Source organism: Natrix helvetica (genome assembly GCF_964273705.1).
Source record: "Natrix helvetica genome assembly, chromosome: 6".
Lineage (NCBI taxonomy): Eukaryota > Metazoa > Chordata > Lepidosauria > Squamata > Natricidae > Natrix > Natrix helvetica.
Genome location: NC_138553.1, coordinates 22125726 through 22150083, shown reverse-complemented (window position 1 = coordinate 22150083; position 24358 = coordinate 22125726). Strand labels below are relative to the sequence as shown.

At 38.9% G+C, this 24358-nt stretch overlaps 1 protein-coding gene across 6 annotated transcripts in view; it reads right to left on the bottom strand.

Annotated features, from left to right (window-relative positions):
- The window catches only part of TBXAS1 (thromboxane A synthase 1), a 252198-nt gene that overhangs the window by 212031 nt on the left and 15809 nt on the right, over nucleotides 1–24358 (bottom strand). For all 6 annotated transcript variants that reach the window (XM_081957166.1, XM_081957163.1, XM_081957168.1 and 3 more), the window contains exon 2: nucleotides 23466–23585. In XM_081957166.1, coding sequence (XP_081813292.1) covers nucleotides 23466–23563 — 98 coding nt within the window. In that variant the 5' untranslated portion in view covers nucleotides 23564–23585. The remainder of the gene's footprint in view (nucleotides 1–23465; nucleotides 23586–24358) is intronic.

Sequence of the window (24358 nt, the reverse complement as noted above, 5' to 3'; positions counted from 1 at the left end):
AAATCAGATTAATAGAGGCTTTGTTCTTATAAGGAGCAGATGAGAGGAGGGCTTGAGTCATACATAGGTAATTAACTGAATACCTCTTTTTGGAGAGTAGACCGGTTACAGTGCCAGGTGCCAGACAACCTTTAAATTCCACAGGGATCAGAATATTTTGTCAGTCTATAGCAGAGATTAGTTAATAAACTGCATAGCAAAAGAGCAAATAACGTGTCAATTGTCTACTGTCAAGATTCCAACTCTATATCTAGGAAGATCTTTTGCGCTAGATTTCACCCTAAATCAGGGATGTCAAACTGATCTGGCCCATGGGGTGCTTAGATCTGGCCCATGGAGCTGCCCTGAAAACAGCAAAGGACTGGCCCACAGCGCCTCTGCCAGCAAAAATGGAACTTGGGAGGCCTCCCGAGCTCCGTTTACGCTGGCAAAGGGTTGCAGGAGGCCGTCCCACCCAAAAACAGAGCTCAGGAGCTCATTGGCAGAGCACTTGGGACACAGGTGCCACCAACACGAGTGACGTCAAGCTGCCCACGTCCACCATAGCCACACCCAACCCAGCCCCGAGGTCAAACACAGCCCTGATGTGGCCCTCAATGAAATTGAGTTTGACACCCCTGCCCTAAATATTCAATTCTTGACTGAAAGGAACTTATGCAGAAGATCTTCCCATCATACGCTGTCAGCAATGCTAGTAGTTACATCCAGGATATGGAAAGTGAATCCGAGACTATCAAACTTGGCAAGCTAGGAAAAAATGCTAGGAGTTTATTTATCTGAATTACCTTCCTTATTTATTTAGTTAATTATGGGGTCCTTGGTGCTTTCTGAGCTTGGTTTTTTTTTTTTCTTGCAGGTGTTTCATTATGATTCACCGAATGATGTTATATAGTTTGTTAAGGAAATATCTGCAAGAAAACAACTAAGTTCAGAAAGCAGCCAGAACCCCACAGTTAAACCTATATAATAAAAGTACAGCCTCATAAAAGCTCTATAACTCCAGGTGGCATATAGAATGTTCCCATCTTTTTTCCCCACAAAAACCAGCCTGTGATGTAGTTTGGGCTGAAAGATCATGACTGACCTAAAATCAGCCAACTAGCTTCTGTGACTAAGGGAGGATTAGAACTCATGGCCTCCTCACTTCTAGTCCAGCCCTCTGGTTCCATTAGTCTTATTTTTTATTACAGTCACAAACCAGAATATTATTTGTTTATTTTTTAACAATACACAGAAACTCTGGAAATTTTGTTATAAAAAATATTTTATATTATGCTGTTTCCTTCCTATTCAGATTCTCAAAGGTACGGAAAGATAATTCAGCATTTTGATTTTTATTCTGATAAATTGAATGTTTTATAATATAGTATGACATTCCCCCCAAATGTATGTAAATCATCAAAAATAACATAAAATAGTTTAAACAGACTGTCTCCATAAAAAAACTTTAGATTAATGTTTTGGAACAGTTGTAATTACATCCTTTGACTGCAGTAATTTATACATTCATAAATAAACAGAACAAATGATACATAATTCCACTTCTGATGGTAATATCCATTTAGTTACTGTGTTTTCCCAAAAATAAGACAGGGTCTTATTTTCTTTTGACACCCCCCCCCCCAAAAAATAAGTGCTTGGTCTTATTTTCGGGGAGGTCTTATTATTTTTGACATGCAGGAAGCAACGACCGTGGTCACCTCATGGCTGCTGCTGTGTTGCAATATTTTTGGAGAGGGCTTATTTTGGGGGGAGGGCTTATTTTAGTGCATGCACTCAAAAGCCCAATTGGGCTTATTATCCAGGGAGGTCTTATTTTCGGGAAAACAGGGTACTAGTTTTAGTGTGTTTTGAGGGTACTGAAAAATACATATTATTATTGTTGTTATTGTTATTATAAATTTATTTATTCATATGCTTTTTATTTTGGTTATGGCTTCATTATCCATTTCCAGCTAGATTTATAAAATCATATGATCAATTTTTGTTGTAAACTGCCAGAGCATAAAGCATTGAAAATTAAGCACAGTGTATATTTCTTTGGAACAGTGTTATTTTAAAATATAGGAAATATAAAATTAACAGCAACAGACTTTTCAGAGTTCTTTAACTGGAGACCATATTATTTACATTAACACTTATTCCTATATAAATATATTTTATATTTTAGGACAATATGGTGAGAATTGATGCTTCTATGCTTTTAAAAAATAACCTTATGTATTTTTTTCATTATGCTATTTTTCAGCCCTAATGTTTTGTTGATATACCGTTAGCTTAAATGAAAGCTTTCAAAACACCTCATTCTATTCATATTTATTCCAAATATGTTGATTTATTTCGTACTAATTATGTCCGAGATTTTAGTCAATCATAGGTAGACATCATCTTTTTCAGTCTAAAGAAAGAACTGGAATACCGGAGTTTCTTGACTATAGACATTAAAACTACAATTGTTCTAGTTTAGTGTGATGTTGACATTAGGCGTGGTACTGTATAGATGTTACTTTACTAACAAAACTTTTTTGCTGCTACGAACCAACATATTTGCACCTGGAAGTCAGGAGAAGGCAGACAGGTTTGTTCATATTGGCAAAATACATACTCTGTGTACCAGAAACAAAAGCCCCTCCAGCCTTCTCCCAACTCCTTGGGTCACCCTAGGCTGAGATTGCAGATAAGTACTGCATAATTCGCAACTGTACAAGTGGCAGCATTGCAGCAAAATTTGATAGTTCCAGTGAACACTGGACAGCAGTAGGCGAAGGAAGAAAAGGAAGATGGGAGAAGACAGAAAAAGGCCAGCTTTTATCACGCCATGTAGTGTTTCAGAAACCAACTCCTTCTGTACTCTCCCAGTGTCTGCCCCATATCCCCCCCCTCCCACAACCCCAAGGCCACTGGAGTTTGCAAGGCACGGTCTGAATTCAGCATATTTTTAATGCTTGTTGGAGCAAAACATACTTACTGTACAAGCAGTGTCTCAAAACATAACGTGTTTATAAGTAGCGCAATATATGTAATCTGTAAGTGTAGCTTAAGGCTTAGTTTTTTGTTGGTGAGACGACTAAGGCATAATCAATAAACCATGGTTAGCTAAAAGCTTTATGGGTTTGTATGTGTGTCATTTACTGAGACCTGGATGAAGTCATGAAAGAAACTTGATGGGTATGAGACATTTTATTGTTTTGATTTGATTTGATTTTGACTCTCTCCAGCTCCTGAGCCTCTCAGGGTCAATTTGATCTACTGGTTAAGGCACCAGGCTAGAAACCAGGAGATTGTGAGTTCTAGACATGAAAGCCAGCTGGGTGATTTTGAGGCAGGTATTCCCTCTCAGCCAACCCACTTCACAGTGTTGTTGTTGTTATGGGGAAAATAGGAGGAGGAAGGAAATATTAGTTATATTCACCATCTTGAGTTATTTATAAAAAGAACAAAGGTAGGATGGAGATGTAACACAATAAAAGACTCTATGATTTGGCAGAAAAAAAGACAAAATGTTAATCTAATTCTAATTTAAGGATAATGTCCTAAAATAAAAAAGCAGAAAGATTACTTTAGGTGCATGGCAATGGGATAAAATTTTTAAATAAAGTGATTAAGTTAAAAAAAAATTAGAAAGATTTACAGACTGTAAAACTGGGGGCTTGAAATTAAAGACCAATCCAGGGTTAAATCTGAACAAACACCTCATCTCCAGATGTTTTTGAGTGCTGGCAAACTTAGCAGTAAGCTAAATACTATTTCCAATATGATCCAGATTCAGCTTCCAAATAAACAATCATTAAGTAGGAGAAGAGGCAATGGCCCCAACTTGAAATCTTGGCAAGGCAAGATAGATTGACAGGCTTACTTGATAGCAAGATTTTTCTCTCAAGATGTCTGAAAAAGTACAGAAGTAATGCTGCAGGATTTGGATGAGATCTTGTAAATTTTTAGTGTTTGAAAAGGATTTATGAAATCTCACTCTACAAAACTGGAACCTTGTGCAGCATCTACACAAATTAATTCATATAAGAGATACAAGTTCTTGCAAGCTTTAGAAACCTCTGGCTTTAGAAACTTCATGCTAATCTCTGCTGTTCTATTCTAGCCACAAACAAGAAAAACTAATATAGCAAAATTTTCATTCAGAAATTTATTAAATGGATTCTTTCAGTTTTCTTTATACCTGGGAAATAAAACACTTTCTAGTCCTAAGAAATCTCTCTCTCTCTCCTTACTCAACATTCTCTTCCTTTACACATATTCTTGGCCTTCACAAGGAACATAAACAGGAGGCTTCCATATGAATGAAGTCTTTCATTTAATTCACAGGTGCTACTGTGTATTACAGGGTGCATGTAATAAATATGGCAGAGATCCAGGCTCCTGGCACATCTGTTATGTCCAGTGAAGTGACCACCTAAGAATTTATTTTTAAACTCATGCTCAAGTTGAACACAACCAATAATTATGCACCTGGATCAGCTTTTTTGTTCCTTGTATTTATTAATGAACACAATGCAAATACCCCAGATAACACAGATGCAAGCAGGGCTGTGTTATCTCAGAATAGATCTCTGGATGCTTTCAGCACACAAGTTTGATGTTTGGCTTACTGGCAGCATGAAAGAAATCTGCAGAGGAAAAAACAGATAATTCCGACTGCAGCTAACAAAGTCAGGATAGAGAAAAATAGGGTGAAAGTGGAAAGTTATGCTTTTGCAACCCAGCATACTTTTTCAAGCCAAATTCAACAGAGACTCAGGGGAAAAAATGAAACAAAAATATTCTGCTGCATTAGATCGGCACATATTCAGATTAGCAGTAACCATAAAGTCTATTATTGACCTTGCAATATGTTTAATATGGTTTCACAATATTTGGTGACTCACATGGGTAGTTACAGATAACCAAGAGACTTGTTGCCTTGCAATACTAGTACATTTACAATAAGTACAGTATAACAGATATGGGGGCTGGTGCTGCTGTGACCATGGAAAATGCACAGCAATTTTATCAGGTCTAGAATATAAAGGATAGATCTACCTGTGGGAAAAGAAGGAAGTGTTCTCAAGGAGGCCAAATGCTACTCTTCCTTATCAGCCTCAAACAAAGGCCCTTCTATGGCTCTTTTTTGAGTATATGAGAATGATATTCCCATGATACCTGGAATGATAGACATCTAGAAATAAATCACACTCTATTTAGCTTTTAAAAATTATCCAAATCTTGAAAATGACCTGAAAACATATCAAAATAGCAATAGTACTTATATATCGCTTCATAGTGCTTTCACCACCCTCTCTTAAGTGGTTTACAGAGTTTACAGACTACTGCCCCCCCCCCAGAGTTTACAGACTACTGCCCCCCCCCCCCAAAAAACAACAATCTGGGTCCTCATTTTACCCACCTGGAGAGATGGAAGGCTGAGTCAACCTTGAGCCTGGGGAGATTTGAACTGCCAAATTGCAGTCAGCAGGCAATCAGCAGAAGTAGCCTGCAGTACTGCACTCTAACCACTGCGCCACCACAACTCAGACAGCCAGTTTGTTACTGAATGCTGATGATGACATTTTATGATAAAGAGGGTGCAGTAGAATTCCAGAAGCCAAACACAACTGGAAGCATAAGGATTAATAGACCAAAGTTACACAAAAAAGTACACAAGTAATTAGGCAAGGATAGACATGCTTTTATTGATTTGATTTATACTCAAAATAATTACCAAGGCAACCTAAAACAACAAGAGTGATAAATGGAACACAATAACCAGCACAAATAGAAAACAGCCAAGAACATATAAATCACTTATCACAAAATCAAATCCATTTTTCAAGATGGGGGGAGGAATTAAAACAAGACTGAACCCATAGAATAAAAGAATGACGGTATTAAATCACATTTCCTAGAAGCTCTCTGCAACTATATGCCCAAGATCTGCTCCCTGCATTGGCACACAGTTTGGTAGTTAGTCCTGCCATCACCTGTCTTCAAGAGGGACGTCTATCCCTCCCATTCATTCACAGTATAAATGCAAGATAAGGGCACCCCTAGGTTATGTCCTTTACTGGCCAAGGAAAGGGAGAAATAATAAAAGGGGAATACATTTGCTAGGTTCAGCCCCTCCCCTCCTTCCATTTTAATGGGGAAACAGACCAATCTCACAAGAGAGACACAGAATAAAACTTTATTTTAAAAAAGGCAGAGAATGTAAACATTTTATTAAACTTTTAAGTACTCACCTGTAAAACACTCAATGGCAAAGAATATGTGTGTGTGTGTGTGTGTGTGTGTGTGTGTGTGTATGTATATGTATTTGTATTTGTGTTACAACCCCTGGTATGCCCAAATATGGGAGGGAACTCACTACTCCCCCTTTCTGTCTATCGGAACCCTGCAGGAGACCATCCAGGCAGAAAACCATATTTTTAATGTTGCCTTTTTATATTTGTGTTGTATTTGTGCTGATATAATAACAGGGACGTGTGTGTGGTTTTTATCCAATTATTGTGCACTGCCTAGAGTTGCTTTTGATGATATGGGCAAGTTTTCTAAATAAATAAATATGATGATGCAATTTTGGGGGAATTGAAGTCTACCCATCTTCAAGTTGCCAAGATTGAGAAACCCTGACCTGGGGGATAGCAGTTTGAAGAAAGTTGGCCCAAAGCAATTTTCTATTAGTACAATGGGGAAGTTAAAAAATATATATTGAATAACCAGGAAGAGGATAATAAATAATTGACCATGTAAATCTCCTAGAAAAGAACATTTCGTAAACCACCACAAAAAGATTAAAATTCATGGAGTAACTTATTCTGTAGTTACATGGAATTCAGAACAGTTATTTATAGGCAGGTATAGGGAGTTCTTTGTTGCTAAAAATGGAAAGGACAGGCCAGATATAACAACATTATCTTGGGTTGGTCTCTTCAAGATAATTGTGTCACGCTAAATCCAGCTCTCCCACACACTCTTACGTTTCTTTGCATGGTGAGTGAAACTGAAGCACAATTATATTGTACTTTTAATATCTATCTATCTATCTATCTATCTATCATCTATCTATCAATCTATCAATCTATCAATCTATCAATCAATCTATCTATCTATCTATCATCTATCTATCATCTATTACAAATTGCAGTCACATTCAGTGAAAGGCATGCTTAGTAGACTGAAATATTTAAATGTTAATATTAATATTCTTTCAAAAATAATTTTTAAAATCTCTGCAGGTGCTTCAGTTGTTAAACGTTAGAATAAAATGTTTATCTCAGAATAAACACAATACAGTCGAAGGTCATATTTACATCAAGCTGTATACCGCTGGTAAGAGTTTTACCTCAGATTTATGTCTGCTTGAAAAAAAAAGACTATCTAGATATTTCTGGAATGGAAGATCTGGTAAATAAAGAGTGCTTTCTCACTGTTTTAATTCAAAACAATCAAAGTGAACCAGCTTTGTTAGTTTTACTGGATTGTTGGAAGTCGCCCAGAATCACTTTCTGTGAGATAAGCAGCCATATAAATCTGATAAATAAATACATAAAAGTAGCTCTCACAAGCGTCTAACACAATCACAGGATAATCTAAGATATTCAAACACATTTTCTGACTTCCTCCAAAATATAACCGATGTGAACATGCATTTTTATTTCTTATTGCTAAATATTTCCCAGGAACTATACTATTCAGATACACAGAATTTGCAGTTATACTGTAGATACTGGTGAATCTGTCCAAGAACCAGCTTGAATGCAAGCTACAGAGGCTCATAAAACTTTTTTGTAAAAAGTTGGTGGGAGTAGGAAGGCATGCAAATTTAATAAATTACTATTGGTTGATCACACAGTCAGCCAGATGTTTAAACTAAATTTGGCATTTTTGTTCACTTACTGAGTCCTTCCGAGGGATCTGGGATAGCCAGATTCTTTAAATACATTGTTGCAGGCTGTAAGTTGTTCTAAATCAGGGGTGTCAAACTGAATTTCATTGAGGGCCTCATCAGGATTGTGTTTGACCTTGGGGGGCTCGGAGGGGCATGGCCAGCTCATCACTCGTATCGGAGGTACCTCCAGTGGCCATGTGGTAAAGCAGGAATTCCCTCAGACCCTCCCTCACTCTCATTATAATTTCCTCCCTTCCTTCCTTCTTTCCTCCCTCCCTCCCTTTTCTTTTTCCCTCCCTCTTCATTCTCCTTTCTTCTTCCTTTCCCTTTCCTTATTTTTCATTCCTTGCTCTCTTCCCATCTTTCCTTATTTTTCTTTGCCTTTCCTCTTTCCCTTTCCCCTTTCCTGTCCCTTCTTGCATGTTCAAATGCAAAAGGCGAAACATTTCTCCTTTTGTTTTGTTTGTTTTGCTAGCCCTCTGCCAGTGAAAATGGCAGTTTTATTTTGTTTGTTTTGCTAGCCGTCTGCCAGTGAAAACGGAGCTTGGGGGAGCCATGTGTGGGCCCCATTTTCAGCCCAGACGGCCTCCTGCAACCCTCTGCCAGCGAAAATGGCAGTTTTGTTTTGTTTGTTTTGCTAGCCATCTGCCAGTGAAAGTGGAGCCTGGGTTTGCAGCGCCCCCCCCCCCCCATTTTCAGCCAGGACAGCCTCCCGCAACCCTCTGCCAGCAAAAATGGAGCTTGTGGGGCCACACCCAGACCCCCCGAGCTCCATTTTCACTGATAGAGGCACACTGACTGGTCCTTTGCTGTTGCCAGAGCAGTCCCGCAGCCAGATCTAAACACCCCACGGACTGGATACGGCCCGCAGGCCTTGAGTTTGACACGCCTGTTCTAAATAAAGCTGCCTTTTGCTATTGATAGATGATAATTTTTCAATGCCGATGGTGTTCAAGTGATACTCAGTTGTTTTAGCATTGCATCCAAAGGGCCTAATTGGTACTATTTTTGCTTTCTTTTTCCAGAATAATTATTACTATATTAAACAGAAAAGTGAAGCAATATACAGTCCCAAATTTTTCCTAGCTACCGAATTCCTGAGGAAAGTAGCTGGTTCCACTGCTATTCTTTAAGGTAAATAAATGTCCACAATAGATTGTAGACATTGAAGGCTTTTTAAATTCAGCATTGAAAAAGTCAGAAAGATTTCCATTTAAAGAAAAATCTGTAAAATTTGATAAGACATCTTAGTGCCACCTTCTAACAACATTTGCATAATGTTTTTATCTGCAACAAGGCAACAGACATTTTAAAGAATATGCCCTTCCTTTGGGTTTTAAAAGTTTCCCTTTAAGACATTTTACATTTACAACATTGTGAAGGCTAAAAATATTTAAAACTACCTTCTCGTCTTCTGCGCCCAGTTTAGCAATATTAGTTTTGAGATCCCATTCAATGTTTGGAATTATGCAGCAATTATTTTAACAAAGTCTTCTTAACAATGCTCAACAAGTTATTTTACATAGATCAACACAAACCTTGAAAGTACTATTACCGGTACTACTATGAAGCATTTTGTCAAACAATTATACAGGTTTTTTTTTAATGTTCAAGTTTTAAAATTACATATTATCAGATTGTCTGTAACATTTTTAGAATGTTAAATATTAAATATTTTAGAATATTTTGCTCTTTTATGGTGCCAAGTTTTGCGATGGTGACTATGGTCAAACATCCATTTTTATCAGTAGGCATGTTCTTAAATGTTTCTATTTCTTGTAAACTCCCCCAAAAATTATATTCTAAATTCTTTTACATATTATTGGCTCTTAAAATACCCTCAAGATGCATTGGTAATCAATTTCCATAGTTCTTAGCCTTTCAGTCCAACTTTGACACTCTTCTTCCTCAACACAGAACATTCCTAATGACTAAACCAGAGGTGAGTTGCTGTAGGTTCGACCCGGTTTGGCCAAAGCGGTAATGGCCAGGAGCAGCTGAGAGCGAACTGGTATGGTGGCTCATTTGGCCAGCCCGCCCACCCTCTATACCTGTTTTTATGGCAAAAGGCACATTGTGTACGGGCACACAGCATGTGGCACCTGCACAAGCCCCGACAATCAGCTGGTTATCACAGGGGTGATGGATTGTGCACATGTGCGCAGCGCAAGTCAGGTGAATGCGTGAACGAACGCACACATGTGCAATCAGTGAACCAATAGTGAAGGTAAGTGCAACCCACCACTGGACTAACCTTAACATAATAAAGGGAAGTACATAAATACAGTTATGTTATATAAATTAAACAAAAGAAAGCTGCATGGCTTGTATTGCTTTTGTCTGGTTTCTCCTGTTCACAGATAAAAAAGACTTCACCTGTAAAATTTGTACTTGTCACAAGTCTATGACAAACAGAGCAGCTTCAGCAGAAAACAGGTAGGAAACCTACTATCAGCTTGGCAGAAATATCTTCCACTGGGGGGAAAACTGCATACCTTGTATTTTATCTTTCTTTTCTTTTTGTAATGAATGGCAATGCATAAATTCGTGCTATAAAATGTGAAGTGGCTCCATTATTGTTGTTGTTGTTGTTGTTGTTGTTGTTAACATCCCTCCATCTGTTATTTCCTTGTTTTGTTCCTTTTTTATATAGTTTAAAAAAATTTTTATAATTGATAAATGGTCTTTGTTTTGGCTTTGTCATATGTCACTCAGAGAAGCTTTTGATGAGATGGGCAGCTATATAAATTCAATACATAAATTGCTAAGAAACAATGTGCAGAATTATCTAGTCTTCTCCGTTTCCTTCTGGCTGTGATCTTTCCAAACTGTAACACAAAGTAACTTTCACTTCACTTTTGAGTAAACCTGCTTATTTCTATATTTCCTGAAACCAAAGACAATGTATAAGACAGTGAAAAATACAGTCTTGTGAAAACTGTTCAACTGATATTCCCTAATTGGTACATAATGTTTCTTCCTACTAACCCCTTCCTTCTATCACTAGACACATTTGTAGAAAACAGGATGTTTTGAACTCATACAGCTCACATGACAAAGTCCATAATTGAGACAGAGAGAGACAGAGAGACAGAGAGACAGAGAGACAGAGAGACAGAGAGAGAGAGAGAGAGAGAGAGAGAGAGAGAGAGAGAGAGAGAGAGATACTCTGCTATCAAATATGGATTCCCAAGTGAAACTAATGTCTCCCTTCATTCTCCATCTAAAAGAAATGGATACCAACAATGTGAGCCCAGCAAGAAGCTAGGGATGCTGTAGGTTCTACCAGTCATAGAATGCCAGCTAATGGAAATTAGGAGATGTGCCTTCTCTGCCACTGCCCTGCCCTCTGGAATATTGCCACCTTAGAGGATGATCCCAACTCTGTGTAAGCCTTTTGTAAGGCCTTGAAATTCTGGCTTTGTATCCAAGCCTAGGCCTGAGAGTGTGAAGGTCTCTGCTTCCTGGCTATATTGGCATTTCTAATGAATATTTCCTTACCTGCCAAATATATATTTAATTGGTATTATATGATAATTGATTTTAGTTGCCTTAGTATTGTTAACTGTTCAGAATTACTTGCTTAAATGTGTGGCTATAGAAAATGGATGGATGGATGGATAAGAGTTAATTTACAAGAAAGGTGAAATCCAGATTAGGCTACGATGGATAAAGAGAAGATTCTTTCATAGCTTACTTACATATGAAATAGAGAACAGTGAAAAGAACATAAAAAATGAATGCATTTCATTATTCCAAGGATGTAAACATTTAAATTGGGGGAACCATAAAGTAAAGATTCCCCTCACACATATGTGTTAGTTGTTCCTGTTAAAAGCTGAGAGGGACAGAGTGGCTGAGGTAATTAGAACAGCTTTATTGTTAACAGAACACAAACCAACTGCAACTATATACAGTTCAGCACCTTGCCCTGCTTGACAGCTATTTATAGTAGAGCTGTCAAGCAGGGCAACCAATAAGATGGCAGAAACAGCCCACGCTCAGCCAGCTGCGACATAGCCAATCAGGACCGGTTGCAAGTCGAGGACATAACAGTTACCGACTCTAGGGGGTGGTGCTCATCTCCGTTTCAAAGCCGCAGAGCCAGCGCTGTCCGAAAATGTCTCCGTGGTCATGTGGCCAGGATGACTAAACACCGAAGGCTGTTACCTTCCCACCAAAGGTGGTCCCTATTTTTCTACTTGCATTTTTATATGCTTTCAAACTGCTAGGTTGGCAGATGGTGTGACAAGTAACGGGAACTCACTCCATTACGCGGTGCTAGGGATTTGAACCGCTGAACTGCCAACCTTTCTGATTGACAAGTTCAGCATTTTAGCCACTGAGCCACCGCATCCCTCTGAACCATACTTGGCTTTTAAAGGACAAACCTGCAGCACACTCCAAAAAATGGTTAGGGCCAATGTAATACATTAATTAGATACAGCTGATACAATTATTCCAGTATATTAATAATGTCTTCTTCTGCCACAATAAAAATAAACATTTGGTGGCAGTTTCTGGATGGGCTCAGTAGCCCTGGAACCCATTTTGCACTCCTCTCCACTGTCACACCTGAATGCACCCTTTGTATTCCAAGCAAAGCTGTTTACAATATTGCATTTTAAGTGTTTATAGAAATTCTGAGTTCTCTGGATTATCACTTTTGTGTGAACATCATAGAACCTTATCCTAAAGTAACAGGGCTAGTAACTGAACTTGTTCTTTTTCTATCCCTTTGATGGAATAAATCTATGCTTGGAGATTGTATATTATATTTTGTTTTTGTTTTTATTTCAAGCTTTTTTCACTGAGAGAAACAAAAGTTGACACCTCTTGAATGACACTTCCAATTGCATCCTATATCTCTCTCACACAGGCACAAATTGTTATGTGATAAGTTCCTTAAGCACAGAACTTTCATTACTGCCAGGGAATGCAAACAAAAAACAAAAAACCAACCCCACCCCAGAACAAGTAAGGCTATAATTTCTCTTCCATTTCATTATTGTTTGACCTTCAATACTTGTTGCCTTTAGATCCTTTTTGTGACTGGTTATAGTCTTCACTGTTTAGACATTTTACTAAAAGCAGCTTTTTGGTGCCAAAAAGGAAGGAAGTATTACAATTTATTTTTGCTCCCAATTGTCTTTGGAGTAGATTTTAAAGAATGTATTTTAAAAAAAGAGAGTTAATACTTTTACTACAAGCTCAATTTTAGATCATTCCTAATGAAAATACCATGAATGGCTCAAATTAGATTTTGCTACTATTAAATCAGAACAATTGTTCTTCTATATACAATGTTTTCTCCATCCAGATGGATGCCTTTATAATGCATAAAGATAAATAATACAGAAGAATTAATTCCTCCCAGAGCAAGGGCAGAGGCATTTTAAAAACAGTGTCCTAATGGGTGCAATTATAGAGAGAAACTATTTTGCTTCCCAGCATGCTCTAACTTCAAGACCTTATGAAATGGATCAAAGAGAGTGGTCAATCTTTGATTCCATGCTTGGTGACGCCTCCCTTACGCTGCCAATGCTGCCCTAGAGAGAGAGAATATATGTGTTTATGTGCATACACAAAGGAACTAATTAACTAAAGACAGTTCAGTAAGAATAACTGTGGGTCAGAGTACGGCATTAATAAACCTCATGATGGGATATAGCAAAAAAAGATAGCAAATCTGGAGGAACATTGACTGTAAATAGCTTATATTATCATATTTCACATTATGGCTAGGGTGAAAAATTCCTAAGAGAAGATCTAGTTCTCTCAACCATCAGAAAGTAAAAACAATGTATACAGAAGACTGACATACCGTATTTTTCGGACTATAAAACACATCGGTGTATAAGATGCACCAAGATTTCGAGGAGAGAAGAAAAAAAGGTGGTTTTTTTTTCTGCAGGCTTCATCAGGGCTGGGGGAAGGCAAAAACGGGCATTTTGCCTTCCCCCAGCCCTGCTGAAACCTGCAGAGTGCTTCTGGGGCTGGGGGAAGGCAAAAACACCTCCATTTTTGCAAAAAACGGGCCATTTTTCACAAAAATGGGATGCGGGGCGGGGCTTCAGGAGGCCAAAAATAGCTCTATTCGGTGTATAAGACACACCAACATTTCCATGCTCTTTTAGGGGTGGGGGAAGGTGCATATTATACTCCAAAAATATGGTACATAGTTTAGAGAAGTATAATATTTACATTTCTTGATTCACACAAACATACAGTTGGCTTGGTTTGCTCAAGGAATCCCATCACTATGACTTTACATAATTCAGTGTTACATTTGAGTCAAGCCACTATAATCAGCAAATCATAGCAAAACAACTTATGTGAATACATGAACTTAATCACCGGCTAAGTTCTTATATGAAATGAATAATTTAGCCAATTTTCATTGGGTGCACATATTTGCCGAGACAGAAATCATTATTTACAGAGCATGTTGGTTGAGTTCATCCAAAGCATTTAAACCACACCATGGCATGATTTAGTAAGCATTGACTCAGACTATCCATCCATCAGTGGTAGGTTGCAGGAGGTACACCCCGGTATGGGCGTACCGGACCCTGCCTGGAGCACCGGATACTGTTTCGGTACGGGCAGGGCCCACCCGCTCACCGTCGCTCCTTACCGTCCTTTTAGGTCTTCGGCGCTTCTGCGCACAGCATGTACAGCACCTGCATGACGTTCCACTGAGCAGCTGGAGCGTCGCGGAGGCTCAGGGAAGCGCCAAGATGCATGCGTATGTGCTGCACACATCCACGTGGACGCCGGCAAGCCGGTATGGTTGGAACGGAATTTGAAACCCACCACTGCCATCCATCTGGCCCATCTGGCCCAATTGTCACTCTAGTTTGTCAGATAGATGATTTTACTCTGCCCCCCATTAAAAAGAAGCAATATGTGAGATTCACGGCCATATAAAGATGATAAATACATAAATAAAATTTTAACCAGAAATGCTTGGAAATTAATTTGGAATTTTTTGTAAATTCAGCCAAGAACTATGATCTCAATGTTCTGTACATGAATTCCACAGTGCAGTCTTTAAATCCCAGAGAGTAGAAATGGGCCTGAGTGTTAGCAAATTCAATTCCTGCCATAATACAAAATGGTCCCATGGGCCAATAGAAACGGAGACCTCTTTATGTTTCAAAAAAAAAAAACATAATTGCATTTATTACCATCCAAACCTGAATCCTCCCTTTCCCTTCCAATAGTTCTTTGCTCCTTGGCCAATTTTTCAATTGAAAATTCCTAAAAGCAGGAAATGGTTCTTTTTCTCAAGCTACTTGTAAACATCTCTGCACCTTTAGACACTCTATTATTCCCCTCAAATGTGAAAAAACAAATTCCATTACTGTAAAATGCAGAAAAATGCCCCCAGATTCAACGCTGTACTAATTTTCTAGTTAGAGCTGTAGTTCCACTATTTTTTAAATTCCTTATATATTTCTGGTGGCAACCGTGAGCCATGTTAATATGATGTTGAACTTTTCTTCTGCAAAGCTTCAATAAATAACACCAAATCAACTGGTAGCTATTTTGGATTTATTTATTTATTTTTCTTACAATAATTTACGGTAGATCCAGGAATTCTGGGGTATTTTTCCCCCAAGGCTTCCAAGAAACAGAATTTAGAAATATCATAACATTCTTTACAAAAAAAACAGTGTTTGGGTAAAGAATCTGTTGGATATCAACATTTAAACTCCAAGAAAGAATCCAGAAATCATGGAACATAAACAGCAATTGTTTTATTACAGATCACTTGGGCAATGATGGTTTTAAGCAAATTTGACCATACTTAAATTAGTTTTATTTCTTCCTGTGAATTTTTCATCTCATACTAGAAAAGCCTTAATAACAAATTGATCTGAATACCCGTTTTAAGCTCAGGACCAGGTTGGAAACATGTGAAAGAGGCCTTCATCCTGCAGGGGATAGACAATGGCTAAAATGATTGTGATGATGATGATACATACACATAAGTATCTTTAACTTTACCATCTTTATCTTTATTTGGGTTCTCTAGTTCTTCCCATTATATTAAAAAAAAAATCTACCTTCAATTTTGCAAGGACTATGGTAAACTCATATATATTAGCTGCTTTATCTTCGTAAGATTCTCCAAGATCCTGTTTTCATCTAAGGCCGTGATGGCGAACCTATGGCACATGTGCCAAAAGTAGCACACAAAGCCATGTTGCCTGGCACATGCGGCCTTGCCTATTTGTCTTCCGAGTTTCTGGCACGCATGCACGCGCAATGATCAGCTGTCCTTCATGAGCGCAGCAGTGCCTAAAACTGGCGTGCACATGCATGCCAGCCAGCTGATTATCAGGTGCACATGTGTGCCAGAACCCGGAGGTTCGGCTTTTCTGGAGCATGGTCCCTTTGCATGTGCAGCATTGCCGAAAACCGGCCTGCACATGCGCGCCTGCCAGCTAATCACGGGGCGCACATGCAAGCTAGAACCCAAAAGTTCTCCATTTCCGGAATGTGGTTGTGACAAGCAAGCAAGCGCCCGACATTTCCGTGCAGTCATCACTGATCTAAGGTCAGTCTAGCTCAACAGATTGTACGAGGCCATAGTAATCAAATCAAATCAAAACAACAACTTATTCAGCCATTATTATTAAAATTATTATTAAAGCCATTATTTATCAAAAGTTTACCATAAATTCCATGATCCTCCTGGTCTAAGAAGTAAGGACACTATGCAGCATTGATCACTTATGGATAGCATTTAAACAACATTCTAATAGATGTTTTTAAATAATGGTTTATTTAACACCAGTAAATTCCCCCATTTGTTGGGACAATCTGTTTCTTACCCTATACATCCATATTTATATTGTCATACACTCTATGCCAGGGGTGTCAAACTCAATTTCATCGAGGGCCGCATCAGGGTTGTGTTTGACTTCGGGGAGCTGGGGGGGGCATGGCCAAGGTGGGCATGGCCAGCTCGATGTCACTCATGCCAGGAGTGCCTGTGGGGCCCGAGTAATCAGCCAGCGAAAACTGGCTCCCGAGCTCCATTTTCGGCTATAATGCAACCCTCTGCCAGTGAAAATGGAGCTGTTTTCATTGGGAAAGGCACCGTGGGCCAGTCCTTCACTGTTCCAGGGTGGCCCCACGGGCCAAATCTAAGCACCCCGTGGGCCGCATCCAGCCTGTGGGCCTTGAGTTTGACACCTTTGCTCTATGATATACCATCGTATCCTTGAAGTCTGCTGTTGATATGTCCATCTTTCTTCAGCATAGCCGCTTTTGGTGGAGTGCCCGTTACCCCGTTTCCCTGAAAATAAGACTTCCCTGGATAATAAGCCCAATTGAGCTTTGGAGCACATGTGCTAAAATAAGCCCTCCCCTGAAAATAAGCCCTCCCTGAAAATACTACAACACAGCAGCAGCCATGAGGTGACCACGCTCGCTGCCTCCTGCATCTCAAAAATAATAAAACCTCCTCGAAAATAAGGCCAAGTGCTTATTTCAGTGGTCAAAAGAAATAATGCAAATACATTAGAGTACCCAGGAGTGAGCATCTCAATCTCCACCTGGCCTAGTATAGATGAAGAACAGGAGGAAGAAAGTAAATTTATTTATTTCAAGCTGCTCTGTTATATTTTCTTTCTACTGCTGGATTCAGTCATTGTGCTGACCTATAATTCTCAGAGTTGTATGTCCACTTGCACAAAGAAACAAAGTTTAATATGCAAAAGAAACATCCAGAGAGATCCATGTTTTATAAATACATCACTTAGGCTTCTTGAATGCGTTGCATTACCCCTTGGACGTAATCGGAAACACAACACAGAAATCAAGATTTGGCGGGATTGGTATGGCTCGCTGAGAATAAAGACCATCAGTTTTGTGAGTTCTACACTGCTTGCCAGTTTCTTGATGTTGAGATCTAAAACCTGAGACCTAAGTGTCTTAAAGAACATTTCCTCCAATCTATTTGAGCTTCAAAATCTTTCACTAAAGCTCTCCTCACCACATCGGAGATTAGATTGATGTCAATAAAGAGAGACTTTACTGTCTGTTGTCCTAGTGATGGAATTCTTTACAGTGATACGTCTTAAGGTGCTGAGTGAATATAAATTTATTATGGCAGGCATTTCAATCATTTGCATTTTAAAGAACTGAAAGATGCTATATTTTAAGCAGTGCTGTTTCAATGAATAATTGTGTTATTGATGTTAACTGAGCTGCTATATTAGGGATAGTGCTGTAGATTTTGTTTAATTGCATAGTAAATTGTCTTTGGACAGAAATGGAAGACTGCATGCAAATATACCTTTAATTATGCGAACTAGACAAAAATCCAACTGGAGCAGCTTAACAACTGAAGCAAAAAGGTGGCAAAATTAGGTGTGACTCATTTAATGACCACATAGCTTAGTGACAGACATTCCAGTCCAAATTGTGATTGCAAATTGCACTCATAACGTCCTCTTGTGCTTCTAGCTCTGGTTATAAGAGCCACTCTAATTTTTTTTACTTTCATCTCAAATTTTTTTAGGTTTCCTCTGAACTCAAAATATAAATCCTGACACAGAGTGATCTCAGTTCTTCCTACACAATGTATTGATCTTATTTTATTCCATTTACATATTTCATTGAGCCACTTTTTTTAACGCTAACTAACTAACAAACTAACTAACCAATTTGTGATGCCTATCTTTCAATTTGGCTGAGCGCCAAAGAATTGAGGTCTTTGAACTGGTGCTGGAGAAGATTCCTGTGAGTCCCTTGGACTGCAAGGTGATCAAACCGGTCAGTCCTAGAGGAGATCAACCCTGACTGCTCTTTAGAAGGCCAGATCCTGAAGATGAAATTCGGATACTTTGGCCTCCTAATAAGAAGGAAGGACTCACTGGAGAAGAGCCTAATGCTGGGAAAGATTGAGGGCAAAAGAAGAATGGGACGATAAAGAATGCGGTGGCTTGATGAAGTCACTGAAGCAGTAGGCGTGAGCTTAAATGGACTTCACAGGATAGTAGAGGATAGGAAGGCCTGGAAGAACATTGTCCATGAGGCCGCGATGAGTCAGACACGACTTCGCAACCAACAACAACAATCTTTCAATTGCTTTCTGCTGCACAAGCAGAGAACTAACTCGATTTTTTACTATCAAAGGAGATAGTATGATTCTGGGATCGTGAACCTATGCCCAAACCTACATGTGATTTAATAACCACGTTGGCTGCGTTCTTATAACACGTTAAGCCAAAATTAGATAAGCCATAGAAAAATGTGTGGTACAATACTGTATATTCCTGAATTAAACACAAAGTCATAATGCGCTCTCTTCAATTTTGGATTCATGTGCTGGCTGGGAATTCTGCTAGTTGTAGCTCCAGCACACCTGGAGGGCATCAGATGGGGGAAAGATGGTTTGTTTTGGCAACTAATCTTTAGGGTCTGAGGCAGAGATATTTCCTGTTGACATTTTTAGTCAGAAATGGCCAGTACTGGAGCTGGTTTGGCATGTAAATAATGGGTTCTGAAACTACGCTGTGATCTCACCACACAGCCACTAAATGCAGTGAAGCAAAAAAAAAACCCATGGTAGCAAGGAAGGTGGGATTTTCCTCCCATTTGCCAAACAAACATCTGTGAGCCCAAAATCAGGCTATGTGGTTCTATGAAATATAGTTAGGTAAAGGTTCCCCTCACACATATGTGCTAGCCATTCCTGACTCTAGGGGGCGGTGCTCATCTCCATTTCAAAGCCAAAGAACCAGTGCTGTCCAAAGACGTGTCAGTGGTCATGTGGCTGGCATGACTAAACACCAAAGGCGCACGGAACACTGTTACCTTCCCACCAAAGGTGGTTCTTATTTTTCTACTTGCATTTTTACATGCTTTAGAAATGCTAGGTTTAGCAGAAGCTGGGACAAGTAACGGGAGCTCACTCCATAACGCGGCGCTAGGGATTCAAACTGCCGAACTGCCGACCTTTCTGATCAACAAGCTCCGCGTCTTAGCCACGGAGCCACCGCGTCCCTCATGGAATATAGTTACTAACAGCATATTCTCTTCTACTATAGAAGAGACGAACCTAAGCCATTTCTATTAAGAAATATATATATAAGAGAACTCAGTGCTATAACCAAAGAACTGACAAAAATACACACGCCAACCGCCAAGAACTTGCTCACTCAAAAAGCACGAAGGTTATCTTTGCAGGGTAAATGACAAGTGACGCAAATGTTTTGCTACCAGCATTAGCCCAGGCACATAAGGGTTGCTTTTCACAAGCCCCTTCTATCAGCCAGCATATCATTTAAAGCGTGGCATTCCACAACATGTGCCTAACAAAGAGGCCATTTAAGACCCAGCTCTGCCTGTGCTAATCTTCCAAAACTGAGAAGGGAGACATATCGCAGCACTATTCGGGTGTTTAACTTAACACTGAAAAGCTGCATCCAATAGCCTAATGCAGTGCAGCCACAGTCCAAGAGAAGGGTTTATTGCCACCTCTGCTGAGGAACAGAAAGCATTTTTTAAGCGGGATCAGATAAAGAACAGAATCTGAACCCGCCGTCTCTGTATATGAAAAAGTGAGATTAGCACCTGGACTGATAAAATAAGCAGAAAAGGATGGAGGGAGGCTTTATCTCAAGCAGAAAATGGGAAGGTCACAATGTGTGCATGCAGACAAGCTTCATTAAGTGTACATTTCAGAATTATGAAACAAGCAAATTTGAAATGTACCCCTCCTATCCAGACATACATACTGTGTGTGTGCATGAGAGAGAGGGGAGGGAGGGGGAGAGAGCGCTACAACTCTACTTCCACATTTCAAACACTTAGGTTTGTTTAGATAGGCTGGTGAAACTCTACTTTGAACAACGATGTCTGAAAGCAGTGACAGCTTCTTCATAATGCCAAGCTTACGGTACATTAAGCTTTAAATGAGAGGCAAATCCCTGCATTAATTTTATCAAGGCATTCGCAAGCAGGAGAAGTAAAGCCATAACCTGAATAAGCACACCAAGGCCAGACAGAGCCAACTTATCTCCCTATTCAATTAAATATTTTTAAAATGTACTATTTATAGCAATAATACTACAGATGAGGAACTACATTGCTCGTCATCCTCAAAAGTTCAAAAGCATTAATAACTTAATACTTCCTCATTTAAAACTCAGTGCATCCATATCCTCATGCTTACCTATTATTCATCCATCCATCTCTTTTAGATAACTGCAACATTGGCTCAAAACCAAATCAGAGCATTATTTGTTGGTTGATAGTGGACCAGAAAGTTCAAAACCACAATTATCATAACCAAGAAACCAAGACACTATAGAGTTCCTTGATGACAGCTTAAAATGGTCTAATTTTTGCAAAGAACTGCTGACTTGAAGGACTAGTAAAAAAAATATATCCCTCCTTAAACACAGTCCTCTAAAACAGTTGTCCTAGGCACATCCACACATCCTCAGCTTTAGACATATATTGTGTTCCTGTTAACTGAGTGATACATTAGACTCCCAAAGTCATGAAAATAAGTTGCCCTTGGAAAAAGGAGCTTTTGGAAAATCTAGGAATGCAAGGGAATATTTTTCAAAACAGCATCCAAGTTAGCCTTCTATCATTAAAGCAGGGTTAGCTTTATGCTGCCAACGAACACCAGTGAATCTATAAACACTTTATTTGATATTTGCCAGGTGGTTCCTCACTCTGACTTTAATTTTTAATGGAAAATGGAAAATTGTCATGCTACAAAGGAAAGCATAACCTACAGCATCTTGTTTTCAAGGTTCCCCCAAAGGCTCAGTTGGCATTTTTAGAAAAACAAAATGAGGACGGAGAGAACTGGTTCAGAGTTACAGTATATGTGGGAAAGTATCCACTTACCTACAAACAAAACAAAACAAAAAAAAGATATGTTGCGTTGAAGTCCTATATAGCCGTGATGGCGAACCTGTGGCACGCGAAGCCATGTTGCCCGGCATGCACAGCCTTGCCTGTTGTCTTCTGGGTTTCTGGCGTGCATGCGCATGCGACAATTAGCTGTCCTTCACACATGTGACAGTGCTGAAAACCAGTGTGCGCATGCACGCCAACCAGCTGATTGTTGGATGTGCATGCATGCCAGAACTCGCAAATTTGGCTTTTCTGGAGCACAATCCCTTCACACGGTGCCAAAAGCTGGCATGTGAATGCGTGCCGGCCAGCTGATCATTGGGCATGCATGCACGCTAGAACCCGAAAGTTCGGCTTTTCTGGCATGTGGCTCTGATAAGCACGTACATACACGACGTTTCTGCGCAACCTTTTCAGCACTTGGTGCCAAAAAGATTCACCATCACTGCTATATAGCTAGAACTAGTTTTATAGTAAAGGAATGTTGTATGACAGTCCTGTAACCATCTTGTGAATAAGTGTCCCAACAATAGATGTTTTGGGACGAGACCTATGACATGCTCTCAAAATTCCAAATGTGCTCAGAAGAACAAAAATACAGTAAATAAATGATAACAATAGTAATAGCGATTATTAACAGTAGTGCTATATGCTATTCATACCCACAGCACTTTAGCGAACCCTGAGGCTACCCTAAAAAATTTACAAGATAAAAATTGATTTACAGGTATGGGAATGAAGAGAGTAGTTCCATAAAGATTTATGAATCTTTGGGTTTTGTGGTATGATTTATATTATAAAGCAGAAAATATTTGGATAACAGAAGATAGTAGAGCTGATAAAGTAAAAGTCATAGGCATAGATGTATCAGAAGAAGAAATATTTCCAGCTGACAACTATTACTCATTTCATTCCCATTATTTTGAAACAAAATAATCACATAAATATAAATTAATTCCTATGGAGACTTGGACTAAGGAAAAGGAAAAAGAACAATTACCCAGTTTAAAGGCATTTAGTTATAGTATGAGTTTTCAGTATGTTTTGTTTTAGTTGTGATTGTGAGCCTGTTTTTTTTTAAAAAATTAAGTAAATCAATTTATTTGGTTCTTTCTATTAATTGATCCCAATAATATAGCATAAAAGGCCCTTGGTTATTCTAATAGGTTATGTCAAGGAGAATCACAAACCACATATTGTAGTTTGAAATAATGTTGAGTGACGTATTTGAATCAGAGGCACAAAGGATAGTTTACACCAGCATCTACCCAGAAACACTTTCATAGGAGTCTAATTAAAATTTAACTGCCATTAAATTTTCAAACAAGCAACCAGCTGTTGATAATGATGATGAATTCCTGCAACTATAAATTTAACTATTTCTAATTTCACAAATATATTAATCTTTAATGTGGCACAAAGTGTTTTGTTGCAAAAACATTCATAGTCACATATATTAGACTTTCTTAGATTATTTTAAAGAGATTGTTTTGAAATCTTTATTAGAGGTAAACTTTTGCAGACCTGAGTCCACTTTTTGAGATGGACAGTGTCTTCCTTAAGTTGATAGTATCACAAAAGTCTGTAGATTTTGTTTCTTCAAAAGTAATTTTAGTTTGGAAACCAAACAGTCATGATCTCGTTGTTACTTTAAACTGTATTTTGAGAAAGTTTAACTCATAAATTTACTTACCAAGCAAGGAGAACCAACATTATCACCAGAAAAGTCAGTGTGGCTGTTGTAACATTAGTCTCAACCAAGTCAAGCCTCAAGTCATCTGTAAGTCCCATTGTCTTCTACTGGAGGAGCACGCTGGTCAAACAGACAGGGGGGAAAAAGGATGTTTCATTAGTTAGGTGGTGACAGACTTCCAACCGTTAATACAAGTGACAAGCTACAGCAAAAGAGGAACCAAGGAAACTAAGTGTCACATCAACATCCCTCCAAAACCAAACACCAACTTTTCCTGTTCTTGCATCTTTACAGAGACAGAATTAAGGGTTTCCTGCATCAGTAGGCCAAGACAATGCTCTTCCAAACCTCTCTTCAACATTAACAACTACAACAGCAATAAATATTTACATAGCGGCTGCCTGATATCGCAGAGCTGGCATGTAGGGATGGATAAAGGATAAGCATGAACTAACCTGGTATAGATTTCAAAGCCCAGAGGGCAGTGGATATAAAAAAAAATCAATGAGTTCTTCATCTCTGTTTAATAGAAAATATCTTACACAACATGAAGACTCTGGGCTTGCATGCTTGATTAATAGCAATACTGCTGGACAGACAGCTTTAGAAATATGCTATCCAAAGACTTATTCAAATTCTGAATGGGCCAAATCGCTCTTTGCAGACCGGTCAAAAAATTTTTCCCGCCTGCATCTAAGTGGGACAGAAATATCCCTGGCCATATCCACTATGTCAGGGGTGTCCAAACTTGGGAACTTTAAGACTTGTGGACTTCAACTCCCAGAATTTAAGTCCACAAGTCTTAAAGTTCCCAAGTTTGGACACCCCTGCACTATGTCCTTGTGGCATTCCCTTCATCTCATTCTTAGACTAGGAAGACCAGCTTCAGTCAT